The sequence below is a fragment of the Strix uralensis genome, chromosome 3, assembly GCF_047716275.1.
Source record: "Strix uralensis isolate ZFMK-TIS-50842 chromosome 3, bStrUra1, whole genome shotgun sequence".
NCBI classification, from domain to species: Eukaryota; Metazoa; Chordata; class Aves; order Strigiformes; family Strigidae; genus Strix; species Strix uralensis.
The window spans coordinates 97310221-97328447 of NC_133974.1; the positions used below are offsets into that span (position 1 = coordinate 97310221).

Genomic DNA, 18227 nt, shown 5'->3' on the forward strand with positions numbered 1-18227 from the left:
TGAAACTTTGACTTGATACTACTTTGTATGTTGAAAACAATGAACGCTATGTAACTAAGGTTTAATTAAGTAGTACAGTATATTTAGTTCATTAGACATATTGAAGGAAAGCATAAAGTATCAGTATGTTTCTGAGAAATGACGTGCATGAGAAGAAAACAGAAAAGTACATAAGCATTTTCCTCTAAAAAAAGAAAATATTCTCATCAGGCAACTCAGAGGGGAAGGGAATTTATATGTTAGATTAGATAGCACATTATCTAAGATGACTGTCATTGATCAGAAGCAACATTCAGACTTTTTTTTATTCCTGAAGAAAGGTGAAGATAATCAGAGGTATCAAAATAGTAGCAGAAAAACACCATTTAGAAGTGTCTTAATAAAAAGGAATATAAAGTAAAGGCCTACAACTTAGCTTTGATTCTGTTCTCTTTGAATCACTGAACAAAACTGGCCCTTTGTCTCCTCCTGGGAATTCCCTAGAATGGGGAAAATCCCTGTGAGATTACAGTAGGTGTAACTAGCCACTGTCTAGTACATACAATTTACTGGGCTTTCATGATTCTCAGAACTCAACAAAGGAGAGAACAGTTCTTGCCTCTAACTAGAAATATTAGTACAACATTGTGGTGAAAAAGTCTCAGACCTCTTTTAGATCTGGCTTAACATTTTGGTTTAGCCTTGGTCTGTTCTGTCTAGCTTTAAAGATTTGAACATGTGCTATGGGAAAGTATCCATAACACAGAGACAAAAAGACCGCAATTCTTTTCAAAATCTGATGGTTTTGACGGGTTTATGCTTTCATCCCTTTTAATAATCCACTAAAACATCTTATGGGAAGGTAGAAAACTTCCAAGATTTATAGAGACTACCTCAGGAATTTAGTTAACTACAGCTTGGTTTAAGTATGGGGCCACCTGGTTCTAGGTTCTTAGTCTCACTTCAGATCTTCAATGACTGAAAAAATTGTTAAGAGACAATTAGAAACCATAGAAAATCTCTATTTTTTCTTCCCCCTATCTCCCTGAACATGACAAGTTTTTCTTTAAAAAAATTTAACTTTTCAGACAATTCATATAATTGGTTATTGCTTGGATATTTGATTGTCTGGGTTCTCTCTCTAGCTCACAGTAATGAATAGTGTAGAAACATTACCCAAACTGGTACCAGGCAAAATAATCGATGCTTACAGAGCCATCCCTTTGTAGGACAATGCTGAAGCACAGTAGTGGAGTGAGATGCAAAAGCTTTACCCCAGCGTCCATCCAGAGATCTTTTTTAAACCTGTTTGATTTTACACGACATACAGTTTGTCACCACAACACAAACAAGTAAATGAATTGGTAGAGAGCAGCAAGAATCTTTTCAATCAGTTTTGCTATCAGAGAAAATATATCTTTTATCGAACACAAATATATATATACATTTTTAAAAGACAAACTGTTTTGTAGATCTCATTACTGAATGCGTAAACAGCTGAACTGAAACAAATGGTGAAAATCTCTAGCAGAGGAGAAAATTAAATGAATGGCTGAGACTACAGGTAGGAGGGCCACAAGACTGATATCCTCTTCTATGTGCAATCACAACCTCAATTTAAAAAGACCAAAATTCATAACTCATTGAATGAGAACAGATGTCCACAGTTTTTCAAGAAGAACTTCAACAAACATTTCTGCTGACCCTCTTGCACAGAAGCAAATTTTACTCTCCTAGATATTAAGAGATGAAACAAACAAGAAAGCATCCAGATGAATGTCCTGAAGCATTTACAGTAGCACACTGTACTACACTTCAGTGAAATGATGATATCACCAAGAGATCAAAATTCCTAAATTATGTTAGGAGTATGAAACCTTCAACACAAAGAAATTATTTATTGGACTAACTGACAAAAGTAAAAAGCTTTCTCATGAAACAACAAACCTGTAACTTTTCCTCACAATTTAAATTGTTAAATTTTGGGAAAAAGTGGGCACAACACTGAAGAATTCATAATCTGTGGAATGTTTAATTCCGAATTTGAAGCTCTAAAGAGATTAAAAAAAACCCCAAATATGAATCTATCTTCAGATATTTAAGTCTCAGCAAACATTCCATCATTCTTACCAAACATCTGTTTTGTATTTAAGAAAGATTGTGGAAATTTTCAAAATTACTACTCTCTAACTTTATTTGCCTCCCACGTTGTTCTTCATTGATGTCTCTTGATTATATTATTTTTGGAAGTGCAGTTACATAATTATTTTCAAGGCAATCTGATGGCAATGTTAGAATAGACTGTCTCTGAAACATGCTGTGCTCACCCAGCACTGAAGACGGCTGCCTACGGTTCCTATGCTGAACAGAACATTTATATCATGATGAAATACCAGGGTTAAAGCAAAAAAAAAAAATCACAAAACAACGTTTGCAACCCAAAGAGTGATCTTTGCATGCCCAAGGACAGATTAAGATAAACAAGACACATGTGAACATTAATCTTTTCTCTACCACTTAAAGAAAGGATTTATCAGACAAAAAGGAACAAGTTGGAAATAATATGGTTGAGTAGATAAGCCACTGAGTCCTTGTTCTTGTCATCACAATTTTTTTATATACTGGTAAATCAACAAAGTAATCTATGCTTCTGCTTTACTATCATACAGAAAATAGAGCACCTACTGACCCCCCTACAAATCTTGTCATGTCTTTTCTAGTCTTTTTATTTAAAAAATAAAAAAGGAACCCCACATATACTATTAAGTATTGGCATTTTGCACACAAGCATATTGTGCTTTATAAACTACAATATTAAGAGCAACATCATAGACATGTTCTTGCTACATAGTCATCAAGATGAAGTACAGTGCAGTCCAAATATTAATAATTTTCTTCAATAAGATGTTGCTCTAAAAGCTCACACCCAGGACAATAATTTTGGCAAGTACATTTTTCATCAAGTTTGTAAGTACAGTGCTTCCTACATAATCCATATGGGTCACAAATGGAAAGTATAACCAAAACAATACTTATTTATGTATTCATGTATCATAGATAATAAAGGTAATCAGTATATTTAAACATAATATTAGAATAGCATAGCATAGCATAGCATAGCATAGCATAGCATAGCATAGCATAGCATAGCATAGAATAGAATAGAATAGCATAGAATAGAATAGCATAGAATAGAATAGCATAGAATAGAATAGAATAGAATAGCATAGAATAGAATAGAATAGAATAGCATAGAATAGAATAGAATAGAATAGAATAGAATAGAATAGAATAGAATAGAATAGAATAGAATAGAATAGAATAGAATAGAATAGAATAGTTCAGTTGGAAGGGACCTACAACCATCATCCAGTACTACTACCCAATCACTTCAGGGCTAAATTCACAGTGCCTTCACTAGACAAGTTTTTACTTTGAAACTATCTTACCCTTGATTCATTGATTAAAAAAAGCTTTATCTGAAGTTCAATCTAATTATAAAGGCATCTACTAAAATCTTGGCTTACAATAACATTAAGGCTTGCATGGCAAAGATGAGAATGTGCAGGGTGGAGGGGGGGTGCCTGGGCTTTGCTGGCCAAGGTTAACTCTCCCGTGACATGTAGGAATCTCCTCTAGGTAAGTACCTTTAACTTTTTCACCATTTAAGCTCTCTTGGGAAAGGCAGATCTCTACAAATCAGAAAAGTGTAATTCTGTATAACCCTGGCTTGTGATGGACAACTCCCACGTCTCTACTAATGCCCAGAATTTAATGAGTAACAGTAAATGAGAACTGAAGAAAAATCTGCTCATTTTTGCTGCCTCTATATGGAGTACTATGAGCTCCAGCAAAACCACCAACTGCTTTTTCCCAACAGGTCATTTTTCACTTTGTTCTTTCTGGGGAAAAAAAAAAAAAGGAAAATAATTTAAAAAAAAATGAGCAATACTAACAGGATATTCCCAATGAATAATACTAACAGGATCAGACAATTAGAAGAAGGAAGGCATTTCACTCTCATTACAGCTGAGAACATGGAAAATGCCTGTCTTTCCACATGAAAACTGAACTTGCTCTGTCTTACCTATTCCTTCCCATCCTTTATTTTCAGCTCTGACCAACAGGCTTTTTTCTTTCTGCTCTTTATACTATCAAGGTTTATGCCTTTTGTAAAAACAGGGATCTGAGAGAGGATAGGAAGTATAGCAAGGGATGGATGGAATAAACTAACAAAAGGGAATTATAATTCTTTGGAAGCAAAAGTTATTTTTTAAAAGATGAGAGGCAGGAAAAGAGCAATACAGAAAAGAAGTACACTGTAAGAACATGATGTAGAAAGACAACAAGAAGAGGTGGATGCAAATAAGGGGAAATCATAGATGGTTCAGGGATGACATGCTATTGATCTAGTACAGGGAAAATGGAGAAAAAATGGACTGAAGTCAGAAATGGAAAGAAATAATAAAACCCAGAAGAAAGCACACACCTAATATATTCGGGAACATTACCAACTTCCATATTTTATAATTAGTTGTCACAAAGATCAACGTGTTCTCTAAAGCTGCACCTACTTAGGCAACATACAAGTGAAAAATCATTTTGTATTTTCTTCAGGCTCAAAGTATATGATATTAGGCTTGGAAGAAACCAGGGATGTCAGCATCAAGTAACTTACTGCAGCTTGATATAGGGGCTAACAACTGGAGCCACATAAAACAAGCAAACAAAACCTTACCGGTAAACTCCTATGGAAAGAACAGCTCAGACAGCTCCTAGAGGCAACATCATATATATGCCTGCCCAGAGTGTTTTTACACAAATTTGTTACCACTGACTCTGTACGATTTTTATTGCAGCTTTTGATTTGTGCCAGCAGCTCTTTACTGTCAGGAGTACTAAAATTCACCCAAAGATATTTATGTCTAGAAATGCATCTAGGAAAATGGTTATTTCCATTAACAGTACAGCCAGCAAGTAATTCATTAACAAGACAGAACTATTAATCATATCATTCTGCAGCTCATAAAGGGGGAGAAAATACAATATTCTCAGTGTTGGGTGTTAAAATACAGTGCCTAACAACTGTTTATTGTGACAAATATTTTCAAAGGAGTTCCTTTAGACAATTTCTCCTTTTGACTGTGGTGAATCCTGTATGGCAAACACCTCCAGACTGAAAAGGCAAGAGATGTTTTATTTTAAATAGTCAAAAGGAATTTCCAATCATGGCAGGGACAATAACCAAAACAAGAAAAAAACCCATGGGAGTTATATGGTAAAAGAGTATTCATTGGAGCAAGAAATTATAGGTACATTCATAACACAACATAATATCCAATGTGTATCACTGGGACACAGCAGAAGCTCAAGGAATACCCTGAAGTACTGACAGTGCCAGTCCAGTGCATCACTGCTTTGCATGCTATTTACTTGAAACAAACAAATGTCTAAGAACCGTACAGAAAGCAAAAGGCAACAGTTGTGCTATCTGTAAAGTGGGATGTTATAATGTGAAGCCATGGCCATATGCTATTGTGCATTGCTGAAATAAAATGACATCTTTCTGTAGCAGAAATAAACACAAACCCCTCACTCCTGATGCTGATATTGGACAATTGGTAAACAAGCTTTTATCCCAACAACCTCTTCCCTGACCATGTTATTATTTCCTGACTCTTCATTTTCTCCAAACAGAGGTGTCCCTCTGGGTTTTCCAGAGAGGCTCAGCAGGAATGCTGCACACTCAGAACGCTGCTGTAACATCACCTGACTCTACGCTTAGTAAATATGGGCCAGGTCTGTTATGGCATTAGTAATCTTAGTCTCCAAAAACTACATATAATAATTCTGCCTGTCTATCTTCTCTTCCATTCCAGCTTGGTTCTGTTTCCATGATCGTCAACAGAAAAAGGAATTCCTTTCTACTGTAGTTACTAACATGATGATAATTTCAGGGAGAACCTTTTCACATCCTAGACTTCCTGTGAAAGTGGACACATGCAAGTCTTGTATGTAATCAGGGCACACTATTTTGAGATTTTTTTCTAATGGTCTGACCCAGATTATATAAACTGATATTTTATGGAAGTTCATTTCTGTTATGTGGGAAAACAGGCTGAAATGTGCACAAGTGTAGTGTATTTCTGCAATTAAACTAGCAAAAAATGGCTACAAATTGTGTCTTGTGTTGCAATACCTAGACTAATAATGTTCTTTATAAACTTTTATCTAATGTCTTTTCCCTTTCTTTTCACTCTTGTTTAGAAAAGTCTACTTCCTTGGCTTAAAAATTCTTAAGTATTTGAAAGGATGAAATAAATTATGTCGTGAACCCACCGTTTTCATCTTGCAGCATTAGCAACTGTTTTAACACTGGACACTGAATTTTAAATGAATGAATTTTCTTTTGCCATTGCAGCGCTGAAACTCTGCTGTCACCAACCCATAAGAAAGCATGTACATACCTAGGAAGGTTCAACAAAGAGATTCAGGTACTGATAGCTGGCAAATAAGACACCCATTAAAAAGATTAAAAGACTGATAACCACGATGTTTTGCTTTTGTGGGTAGTGTATAATAGCTTACTGACCTCCAAAGGGGAAAAATGCCAGTCTAAAGAGACTAGAAAACTGTGATACTTTAAGTCAAGCATTTAAGTAGCTCTGAATAACAAAACAGTGAGTACCATGATGTTTCAGACAACTGTTCTTTGCCAGGCACGAGAACACAAGATGGAGTAGCTGATTTTCTTCTCCCATTAGGAAAATATACCCCCAAAAACTTATCACCTGCTAAGATCAAATGTTTCTGGATTCATTTACTCCATTACCCAAGTGAACTCTCTAGAGAATTAAGCAATAGTTTCCCTGCCTCATATGAACTAAACCTAAAAGCTTGGTAAACACTAGTTTTATCTCACAAGCCATAATTTTTAATAGCTAACACACATAGGAAAGGCATAATCCTCCACTGATGATATCATAGTCTACTGCCATGGAAATGACTGCAGTATCATAAACACAGGTTTAAGATGACCTCACTTTCATAGGAAAGAGGGAAATTTCACCGGAATGTGAACGACATTGGGAATAAACACACAGAGATACTATACAGTGAAAAAACTTTCTTACTGGTCAGTTAAAATATGGAAGATGAAGATGACACCTAGACGTGCAGCTGAACAGAAAAGGGGTTCTCCTGTCCAAACACTGTATTACTGCCTATGAGTCTTTGAACAGAGAGAGCCCTCTGAACTCCTGTCAGGGTTCCACTCTGTACGTTCACTACACCATACAGGAGTGAAATCCCTGCCCTGACAGGCTTACAGTTTAACCACAAGAACATGAACAAAGTACGGCTAGAAGAATATAGTGTAGGATCACAGAACAACATTGTAGCTGGAATGCTTCCTAGAATGAGTAAGTACTTCAGAAGTGGGAGGAAGAGAACTATACAGTCTCTTGAAGCACACAAAATAACATGAAGTCAGACGCAAATGCAGAAGTACGATCTCAGTGTGGCAAGTGCTAAGTATTTTGGCATAGGCTCAGGAAAATACATATATTTAACCTTCAGCTCTGAAGTACTCTGAGAGGCGTCAAACAACTCAAGGATTGGAAGTTGAAATTTGTGTGTAAGCTTTGTGTTGCTGTGAGTCGGGAATGTTGAGTACTGTGCAGGACCCCAAGTTGAGATGAGACAAGAAGCTTGAGCTGAGAACAGGGAGTGGAGAAATGTGGAAGGCGATAATGATCTCACTTAAGTAGAACCTTTCATCTTGAAGGATCTCAAAGCAATTTACAAACTTAAACAGACCAGACACTGCAGCTGGTAGGAACAGAAGCAGACAGCTGGGAACTCACTCATGAGACGGAGGAGGTAACAGAGGACTTACTGGGTGCCATATCTTCCAAAATGCTGGTGCTGGGAGAAGATATAACGGCTAAAACAGAGCTTTTCCCTGGACCTTGCCATGCAGCCATGTGAGAACACTGCAAAAAGCAAGCAGGCAGCCAGAACTGGCAGAAAGAGAGCAGAAAAACAGGGGGCTTTTGGACAGCTGGGGAGCTGTCGCTGTTAGGATTGTAGTTTCCCTGGGCCTTTTATCTCAACCTCAACTCCGTAGACTCTTCACACATTCTGCACATAAGTAAAACTTTATGTATTTCCTAATATTTTTGCCCTTTTTAAGACCTTCCTACAATTTCTCTTTACATTTTTCCTATCTTTTTAAAAAGCAAACTGCCCCTCTTCCCCACTTCTAACTCCAAAATTTTTCCAAATGCATAGTAGGACAAGTAGTGCTAACTCTTGGTTACTGGGAAGCCAAAGAAATTACTTCAGCTATAGCATTCATGTAGTACAGGCCTGACTGCAGTACCACAAGGGCTATTCTTTAGCTCAAAAGCACTACTGATTACATGCTTTTAAAACTGAACTAGATAAACAAGTCTAAAAAGCAAGAGTCATATTAGTTATTGCTGAAATGGAATTGCTTCTGGAAGGAAAGACAGCGCCTAATTATAGTACACAGTAGCTTAGAACACAAAATGAAGGCACCAAATGAAAGGGCAGGGAGGTTTCAATTAAATAGAATCCAGAAAGCAACACTTTTGTTGTGCTTAAGTTAAAAGACATGGTGTGACCAGTTTCACATTCATATTTCCCAAGACTTTTAGAAAGGGGAAAAAAAAGTTTTCATGGTTAAGAATCAAAGACAAGTGTTGAGCAGGTGTTCTAGCACCACCAGTCCTTCTCAGAGAGGACCCACAGCATCCTCTGTTGTACAAACAACAGTTTCTTTCAGAAAGTGCCAGCTGGGATCAATGGTGCACTGTCTCTTGCTTGGGGTTCATAACCTTGGTTGCAAATGCAGCTCTTGTAATGGGTTAAAAAAATTCATTGGTGGCCTTGCCCTAGTTATTTTGTGTTAATTTAAGAAACACCCAACCAGACATTTTCCCTCCTTTTTCCCCCTTCGATATTTTGTCATTTTTCGTTAGAGGAACTTTGTTGGAAGCTTTTCAGGTCTGGAATATAACACCAAATACTTTTAACACACTAAAACATTAAACTGTGTCTTACCCTAAAATAAACTGATCACTCAGACTTTGCGGGGGGGACGACAATTTAATGACAGTTTACAGCAGTGAAAAGCTTCTTTTGACATGAATGAGCTTGGATCAGGCCCCACATCAGATGAGCAGTGTCTGGGCCACTACAGATATTCAAAAGCTCTATATGAACAGAACACAATTTTCTTACTCAATTCCATTACTGAGGATTTCATCAACTTGATTTTTATCCTGTTTTTCTTTTTGGGGCCCCAAGATACAGCTTTCTTCCTACCAGGCAAGAGAAGGCAAAGGGGAGTTTCTCTAAAATCCGGGCAAAACAACAAAACACCGAGCCTGCAGATCCTGCACTTACTATACACCCAAACTTTGCTAGGTCAGAGAAGATGACAAGGGAATAGTACAGGCTCTGAAATCAAGCCCAGATTTTTCACTATTACATAAACTAAACAATTCACAGATGACACATTCTCTCATGCCTTGATGCCTTTCTCTGGATCCAAAAGATTAATTTCCTCAACTGGACTAAGCTTGTATTCCTTCACAGTTGTGCTTTCCCATGCTGCTGGCAATGGAAGATTGACTAGAATGAGGAGTGGCTGCTGCAGGGGAAGCATTACAGATAAAAACAAAAACACAACTGAAATGGATTTGAAGGATTCTAGAACACTTTGCTGCTACAAGAAGCTGAAGAGCAGAAAAAAACATTAAAGCAAGAAAAAAAAAAACATTAAAACTTAGTGATTGTGCATGCATGAGAAATGGTGGAAATAAGAACACATGTGAAAGACCTGGAAACAAAGCAAAGAAGAAAATGAAGTCACATGTGAGACTTTCTCTGCTCACTCAAAAGAAACATAAGAAAATACCTTTCCATATTCCCACAAAAAAGGCCTGGTATTATTGTCCCAAATATTGCACTTTAAAAAATAAAGTACAGACATAGCTTTGGATCATAGACATCTCCAACGAGCCAATAAGCCGTTTACTTCAGCACTTCAGCTGACAATAATCACACGAAGGACTTAAGAGGAAGAAGTAGAATCTCACTCCTGGAGATAACATTGCCATTTTGCACAAGCAGAGATTGTGCTCGGTTAACAAAGATGATTTGATGCATCCACCAGGCTACTCTGAGATCTTAATTCCAGATGTGCATTTGTCACCACTGTCCACTCCAGCCTGGCAACATGCTACTTTGTAGCTCTGTGCTTTCTCTGCCATGTCTTTCTTCTCTCGCTGAATGCTTTCAATCAGTTTACTACTTGTCATAATTATTGATGGTTGTGACAACAGGAGACTGGAAGCAGAACTTTTAGTTCTACTCCCTACAGGGAATGAAGCAACTTCAGGGAAGGAAACGGGTCCACAGAAAACTAAGACTTCAAATTCTGAACATCCTACCAAACACAGTTTTCCAGTATTTGGACTGTGGTCTCATTCTCTTGAGTTAAAGTGAAAAACTATGGCTGTTTTGACTATCCAAAGACTGTTTTTCCATCTTACATTTTGTTCTTTGCTTCTGCTGTTTTCAATTGCCATGCCAAAGTTTCTCCTGTTTATTCTAATTGTTTTAGTGTGTCTGACTCTCATTGGTTTATATGTTTAGTCTTGTCCTGATTTAATATGAATTAAAATGCCAATGCCACGGCCAGTCTGCAAATATGAGTCAGAACAGAAACTATTTAAATAATACTATGGATGATACCCGTCTGGTTTGATATCTAGATCATAGAGAATAATGCTGTTTTTGTTTTCTACTACTATTGCCTGCTATTGCCAATGAAGTGTTGATTGTGATTGTGACCACAAATATGTTTTGTTCCTGGTCCTATTAAGCCAAAGAGTGTGGTTTACTGCATGTATGTACGTGAGGTTGTTTTGATTATACTAAATTCACTTTAGAAAACCCACATTCTGCCACTGCAGCGCTACAGGACAATGAGAAAAGAATTTCCAATGAGAACAGTGTTTTAAAAGCAAACCACTGGGCCCCTTCCCTTTAAAAGAACTTTAAGGCACACTACCCTTTCTTCTGAATTTGATTATTTCCCCAAATTACATTTGAATACTGTCTTCAACAGAAGGTCCCTGTCCTTTTCCTTCTCGGCCATTACGTAAGACATAGCAAATTTCAAATTGTACATTTCCATTTCACACAGAGGTTGCACTTCTTTAAATCATTAGTTTACTGTACTGAGTAAAAACATTATGTGCTAACTTTTTTTTAGTGGTGAGTCTAGCTACCATATGTCCAATGGTTGCTTGAAGCTTATCTTTCTGATTTTCGGTACCTTGCCTCTACAGCCCTGGGAATGTTTACCATTTAATGTCTGCCACTCTGAGCTTCTAGCTGTCCAGACAGGGGCCAACATTGTATTCTAAAGGGTCAACATGGTATTTCATCAGTTTGAGTTATAACATAGCATCATCTAGCTCTCGCAGAGTCTCAGTCAATACGATCATCTTCTAGGAAAGATAGGCTTTACTGTTGAGTGGTGAATATGCCTATCAAACACAATGTCAGACACCAAGAGGTGTCTGACCTCCTTTGCGTGACTCTCACTCCTAATTCAGTTTATTCAGCCTCCTCCAAATGGGTGATAGGCAGGCATTTAACATGATCACTGCTGCCCATGTCTTTTACAAACTGAAACATCAGCAAAAATGACAGCCAAACTTGCAAAAACCTGATGATCTTTCATCCTGGCTTAAATGAACCCTAGCTTTAAAGCTAGAATATACAACCCCATCTAAATCCCAGATACAAAGACAGTCAACAGATACCCTCCTGGCATCAATCCTAATCCCAACCTGGCAGTTTTTAGCACATTTAATAAAGTTTGCTTATTGTTCCCTATTTCATAGCTTTGCTCTCCACCTAGGTGCATCCCAGTGTACAGTTTAGTACTTCCCAGTAATTTTACCAGGATTTTTGAAACACAGGATACATGTAAACTATGTCTACATGGGTACTACATAGAGATTTCAGTCAGATTAAACTCTTGCCAGCTAAATTTAGACCCCCTCTTTTTCTTAAATGCCTGAAGTCCTGTGCTAGTAACAGAAAGACTGAGGCTGTCCCTTCTTTTTCAGTTGAAGCAAATTAGCTTATCACTAATAAAAAGCCCTTCACTGCTGCTTAGAGGCTAATAATTGTTAGTCAGATATATTCTTGTGATAGCATTTGTACAATTTAAGAAACCCTTTCGGCTGACTGAAAAGTGAAATGACTTTTCTTCAACCACTTAATCTCACTGTAACAGCATCCATGGCTACAACCCACGGTTTAATCTCTGGTTACAATATGGCCAGTTAATACGGCTTCAAATAAATGACTGTATTTCTATCATATCAAACTTGCAGCCAAAAAAACAGAAATTTTTTGTTTGTTTTTTTGTTGAAGTGTCAAGAAAAAGTCCAAAGCTGTGGCTGTCAGCAGTGTTTAAACTGGTAGACAATTTTTTGATGATTTTTCTTCCCACATTTTAGAGACAGGAAAAGGAACGTCTTGAGGTTACAGCACCATGTTTTATATTTCAATATAACGTCACAAGCATCTGATAGCACGTTCACACATAACGTCAAGATCAGTTCTACGAGATCTTACTCTGACTTATAAGACAACTATTCTTCTTGGAAAGCTGCCAGTGTGTTCTGCAGATTACATAAAGCATTAAATCTTTCTGACACAGGTTCTATGATTATTTAAGGGTTTTCATCATTTCTGCAACACATGTCTGTACCTAAACTGTACTTAGTCCTCAGCATATTCTTCTAATCATGTATTCTACACTTTCTTGACCCACAGGCTTTTGATATAATTGTCTGCTGATTGAGGAATTGGGGTTTTTACTGCAGAATTCCCAGCAGGACAAGCTGATGCAGTCCAGATACATATGGTTTTAAATCCTATTTAAATCCTATATAGTTTTAAAAACAGATCTATTTAAAATAGTGCAAATCAAAGACTGATCTGCAAGTTTACTGGGGCTGACAAGGTCAGCCAGTTTAGGTTAGTATTTGCATCGTTGCCAAGTCTTGCAATTTTGCTTGAATTCTTCAGATATTTAGTATTTGCTATAAAACCCAGGCTGCTGGAACCAAGAGCTTTCATGAACTTCTGTATTTTAATTTTTGAAAGAAGTTTCCAAACCTTACCTATGTATAAAAAAAAAAAAAAAGAGAGAGAATGAGATCCAAGTAACTAATTCTAAAAGCAAAATGCCCAGAAAATTAATAAAAAGGAATGAAGATATTCCTTTAAAAAAAGATTTCATAATTTAAAAAACAGCTTTGGGATGCAGAGGTGCTAAATTTTTGAGGGCTTCCTATTTCCACTTCTCAATCAGTTTGGATATGAATAGCTTGGGAGGCCTTCTCTCTTTCTCTCTTTTCTTTCAAAGTGTCACAGAAAATGTTGTTTGCAAGTAATCAACTTACAACCTACTTTTTCATGGAGCTAACCGGTTTATTTGCAATATTAAGCTTTCTTTCTCGCTTTTCTAGTGGAGACAAGTGCTTTGAACTGAAAACATGTTACAGTTGACCAGCTTTATTTACCTTCATAAAATCGTTTCAAACTCCTCTGCTGATAAAGAGTATCAAAGTTCACGATTTCCCAGGCGGGTTACTATGAAATGCTGATTTCCTGGCAAGGCTAACGCCGAGCCACCTAGCACAGCTGAAAACACAAACCCAAGTCTCTCTTCTCCCTAAAGTTACAGACAGCTGATCAAAGCTCCAGCAGACAACACGTTCAAACTTCTCCCCGTTCCCACAGTCTTCTTTCAAAGTATTATTTGCAGGGCTGACATCACCCGGGCCCAGCCGCCCCCACCGGCGGCTCTGCTCCTTCCCCCTGCCCCCGCCGCAGCCAACTCCCCGCCTCGGCTCCCTCTGCCCAGGGCCGAGAGCTCCGCGCCGCCCCACCTGGCGCCGACCCCACTTCTCCTGTCGCGGCCTGGAGGGAGACGTGACACCCGCTTTCCCGAGCCCAGGGCAAGAGGGCTGGGGTGCAGCCCGGCCCAGCCTGCCCTCGGGAGGCGCCGGGAGCCGCTGCTCTGCCCCGGGCATCGGGACGCCCAGCGCTCCCTTGACCTCAGGGCCCCTCCGTCCTGTGAGGGCAGAAAACCGGCGCCGCGCCGGGGCCTGCCGGCCTGCGGGAGCCCCACCGGGTACTAACCTGACCAGGTCGGTCATACAGGATCCCACAACCACCACCTCAGCGGCCATGGCACCAGGGGACGGGGCGGCCCCAGGCCCCGCAGCCCGGCCAAGGTGCCGCCTGGACCCTGGACCCGGCCTTCGCGCCAGGCCCCGCCGCCGCCGCCGCACCGGCTTCGCCCGTTGCCACGGGCGACGGGCGGGGGAGGTGGCGGCGGCCGGCCCGAAGGGGCCTTCGGCCGGGAGGGGTGCCCCCGGCGAACGCCTGCTGGCAAGGCCGCCCCCTCCCCTCCTCGCCCTCGCCTTCTCCCCCGCCTCGCCCCGCTCCGGCCGCCCCGCAACCGCAGCCCCACGTCTGCGCGGCGAGACAGTCCGCCCAGGCACTGCGGCAGCCGCCAATATCGAGGCCGGGAAGACCCCTCCGGCCCGGGGAGCTGCGGCGGCGGCCGCGGGGGGCGGAGGCGCGCACGCCGCGCGGCGGGGCGGGCGCGGGGGCGCGCACGCTGGGCGCGGGTGGACGGGACGGGCGCGTGTCCGCGGCCGTTGCTAAGCGGCTGTGTTCCGGCCGCCGTAGGTATGGCGGGGCCCGGGGAGGGGCGGGCGGGAGCAGCGCCCCTGCTGGCCCCGGGGGAGCGGCGCGGCGGGCGGGCGGGCAGGCTGGCTGGCTGGCTTCTGCCCCGGTCCCCCCCCTCCCGCTCCGCTAGCCCCGGGGCGCTTGGGGCGAGGGGGGGGGCCCGTGCCGGTGGCTGCAAGCCCGGCTCGGGAGGAGCCGGGCAGGAGGCGGCGCGGGGGCCGGTGCGGCCCAGGGCGACGACTGGCCTAAGCACCGCCCGGCGGTCGCCTGGCTCGCTCCCGGGCGCCGCCGCCGTGGCGGGGCGGGGCGGCTGGCAGCGCCTCGGGTGGCGGGCCCGCCGCCTTCGCACAGGGCGGCCCCGGCTCGTCCCGCCGGCACGTGGCCCAGGGCGCCTCGCCGAGGCGGGGGGCGGCGAGTTGGCGGGCGGGGCCCGGCTGGGGAGGGAGCGGGACTCGGCGGGGCTCAGCCCGGCGTCCGGCTTCCCGTGCCAAGGCTGGGGGAGCCCGCGGGTTTGCCCGGGGGTTTACCCGGGGCTCCGCAGATCCTCGTTGCCGAGCGCGGCCCGGGCGGACGGGCGGGGATGTGTCTGGGCACGGCGGCAGGAGGTGCATGGAGGTGGTCGTGGGTCCCCGCTTTTCCCCACACCCCGGCAGCTGTTGCTGCCACCCTCAAAGTGAAAACCACGAAGCCGGGTTGCCGACGGCCAAGCCGTGAGGGTTGGACGGGAAAGGTTGCCTCGCACTTCAGGGCCTCCATCACGATATTTGCCTTTGCCTTCGTACAGCTTCACTTAACCCCCGTAACGTTATTACTGGTGGTGGAGGAACAGAGTTATCTGGCCTCCAGACACTCTCTGGTGCCCGAAGCAGAGCCTGGGGTTCTACGTTTAACTCTGAATATGTTACATTTGCCTGAAGTCGTAATGACAGACTGCTGGACCTAAAAGGATTCAGCTATTAGTCTGTTTACTTCTTTCAAATGTTTTGTTTTGGGAGGGAAACAGTCTAGTGAATTTTGTTTTTGCTAATTCCCTTGAGTTTGTGTTGTGTTTCCCAACTGTGGGAAAATTAAGGGGGGGGGGGGGAATATGTATATCGCAACTGAAACTTGTTAAAAGTGGTACTAATTGTGTTTGTGAAGACCTTTGTTTACAAAATAAATTGGTGAGTTTAATTGATAGTGACCCTTTAAGTATTGTGTATCTGGCTTGTTACGTAGAAGGTCTTGTGGATCTTAAAGAAATGATGCAATAAAACCAGGAAAAATGCCTAGCAAGTCATTTACATCTTGTTTTGACAATATCTGCATATTTTATTAACAGAAACATAAGGAATCTCATCCTGCAGTTCATTTTGGAAGGTGCATATATTCAGCTCTGATAACGTGTATTCTTACGTCTCACACTTACACCCTCATAACACTTAGTCCCCTTAGAATGTGTCCTCATCAGAACGAATTCTGAGATCTTTGTGTATACCTTTAAGACTGCTAGAAGGATAGCTTGTTTTTCAGAGTGTGTTTCATGGCTTAAGAAGTTCTTGCCTTCACCAGTCCAGCTGCCCCTCTGCTTGAAATTACTCTTCCCTACAGCAGAGCTGGCAGACTGACATGTGTGCCTTGTTTTAGCTGCTCTTGTGCAAAGTATCATTTTAGTTTAAACTCATTTTTATTAGCGGTCCAATCCAAGCCATTGGACTTTGAGTTGAAATAGGTCAAGTATAAACTTGTGTTCTCTCAGTTCCTCTGCGGAAGAATAAAGGTGAGTAGGCAGTAATTTTTGGTGGAAAAGTAACAAACAGGAGGTGGCATCTTAAATTGCTCTAGGTGTTTGCTAAGCAAACTTAAGTTGTTCCCCATTGTCAATTACAACCAGTCGTATGTGTGAAGAGAACACCTTATATGTTGGGACATGGTTTTCAGCTTTTTTACTGCCATAAAATATAAGAACCAGTGTATTAAAGATAATTACTATTTTTAGGAAGTCTTACTTTATTAGTCTTTGTTTGCCTTAAAGTGCCTGGCCTTTGCTTTACTCGGATACGTTCCAAATAGGAAGCATTTCTTTACAGAATGGGTTGTTAGGCGTTGGAATGGGCTGCCCAGGGAGGTGGTGGAGTCCCCATCCCTGGAGGTGTTTAAGCGTAGAGTTGACATAGTCGGGAACTGTTAAGGTTGGGTTGATGGCTGGACTGGATGATCTTCAAGGTCTTTTCCAACCTAGACAATTCTGTGATTCTGTGAAATAGCTAGCATAAATACTCTTTCTTGAACACTGCTTCATGCTACTTCAGTGTGAATGACTTTGATGAGAACAAAATATGTAACTTCAATGTTGTTATCAGTTACAGGGAATTACCTAGTTTGTAGAATAGTCATTAGTTACCAACTAATGCTTGTAAACTGAGTGTTAGAAACAACAGAAAATTGCAACTATTGCCATGAGTTGTTCACGCTCTCTTTATAGAACACTTATTAATACAGCAGTCCATATGTAGCATTTTGTAAGGAGGTAAATACAGTATGTATTGGTGTACTTCAATTAAATGGGTGTTTTTAAAAGTATCTTCTCGTGGTCAGAGTTTTAAGTATGAGTTCTTCTGCCCCACTTGTCAGTAGCATGTTTATGTTACCTTGAGTCATTTACAGCTTTGTTTTCTAAAACTGTCAAATTCAGTTAATTTTCAGATGAAACTCGGTGCCTAAGAATACAATCGAGTATGTTAGCATTTTAAAAGGCTACTTATCCTTCTTTTCTCCCATTTCTCCTACCACAATCTGTTGTTGTCCACATACTCTAGCCTTTTTGTGGTGCAATGAGTTAAAATATGTGCATGCTCCGTTTCTGCATTTCAGCTAAAAAGCAGCAGGTTCTTAAAGTGTGCTGACTTAATGGCCTAACTGATATTTAGCATAAGGTCACGCAATTACAAGCACTTCTGAAAAAGCTGTGCTTAATATGTGTGTACATCAGCTTCCTGATGTGTTTTGTGAATGAAGATGCCTTTCAAAGGGTATGGTGATACTGCTGAAAGAAGAGCAGTGTTAGCCTTTAAAAGGCATCGTGAAATGCTGTAAATAGCTACCTAATGAAGTAATGTAAAAGTAATACTGATTATGGTTATACTAGTGGTATTAGAAATTACAAATGAGAATACAGAGACATAATCAAACCCTTGGTCCCACTGCAATCAGTCATATAAGTCCCATTGATTTCAGTGGAAGCAGAACAAATGTGGCTTGTCAATTATAGACTCCTAATGGAAATACTCACAAGAACGGCTAGGCTGTGAAGTGTCAGAATGGCCCTCAATTTTATTTCTTTCTCATAGGGATAGGATCTTAATTAAAAGAACCTAGGACATAAGTCTGGTTTTATGTTGACATTGAATAAATGGGCTTCACTGAATGTTGCAGGAGTAGGAGAAAAGAAT

The 18227-nt window shown here is 41.2% G+C and overlaps 2 protein-coding genes across 4 annotated transcripts in view; one reads left to right on the plus strand and one right to left on the minus strand.

Annotated features, from left to right (window-relative positions):
* RBKS (ribokinase) overlaps positions 1 to 14523 on the minus strand; it is a 69959-nt gene extending 55436 nt beyond the window's left edge. Inside the window, exon 1 of the mRNA XM_074863513.1 lies at positions 14242 to 14523. Within this exon, the coding sequence (XP_074719614.1) occupies positions 14242 to 14291 (50 nt within the window). The 5' untranslated portion in view covers positions 14292 to 14523. The remainder of the gene's footprint in view (positions 1 to 14241) is intronic.
* Positions 14524 to 14707: 184 nt separating this feature from the next.
* Positions 14708 to 18227, plus strand: part of BABAM2 (BRISC and BRCA1 A complex member 2) — a 178668-nt gene continuing 175148 nt past the window's right edge. For 2 of the 3 annotated variants that reach the window (XM_074863510.1, XM_074863512.1), the window contains exon 1: positions 14708 to 14796. The gene's annotated coding sequence lies outside the window, so the exon portion shown is untranslated. Of the gene's footprint in view, positions 14797 to 16117; positions 16156 to 18227 lie in introns of all 3 variants that reach the window. The other variant, XM_074863511.1, reaches the window with a different exon arrangement.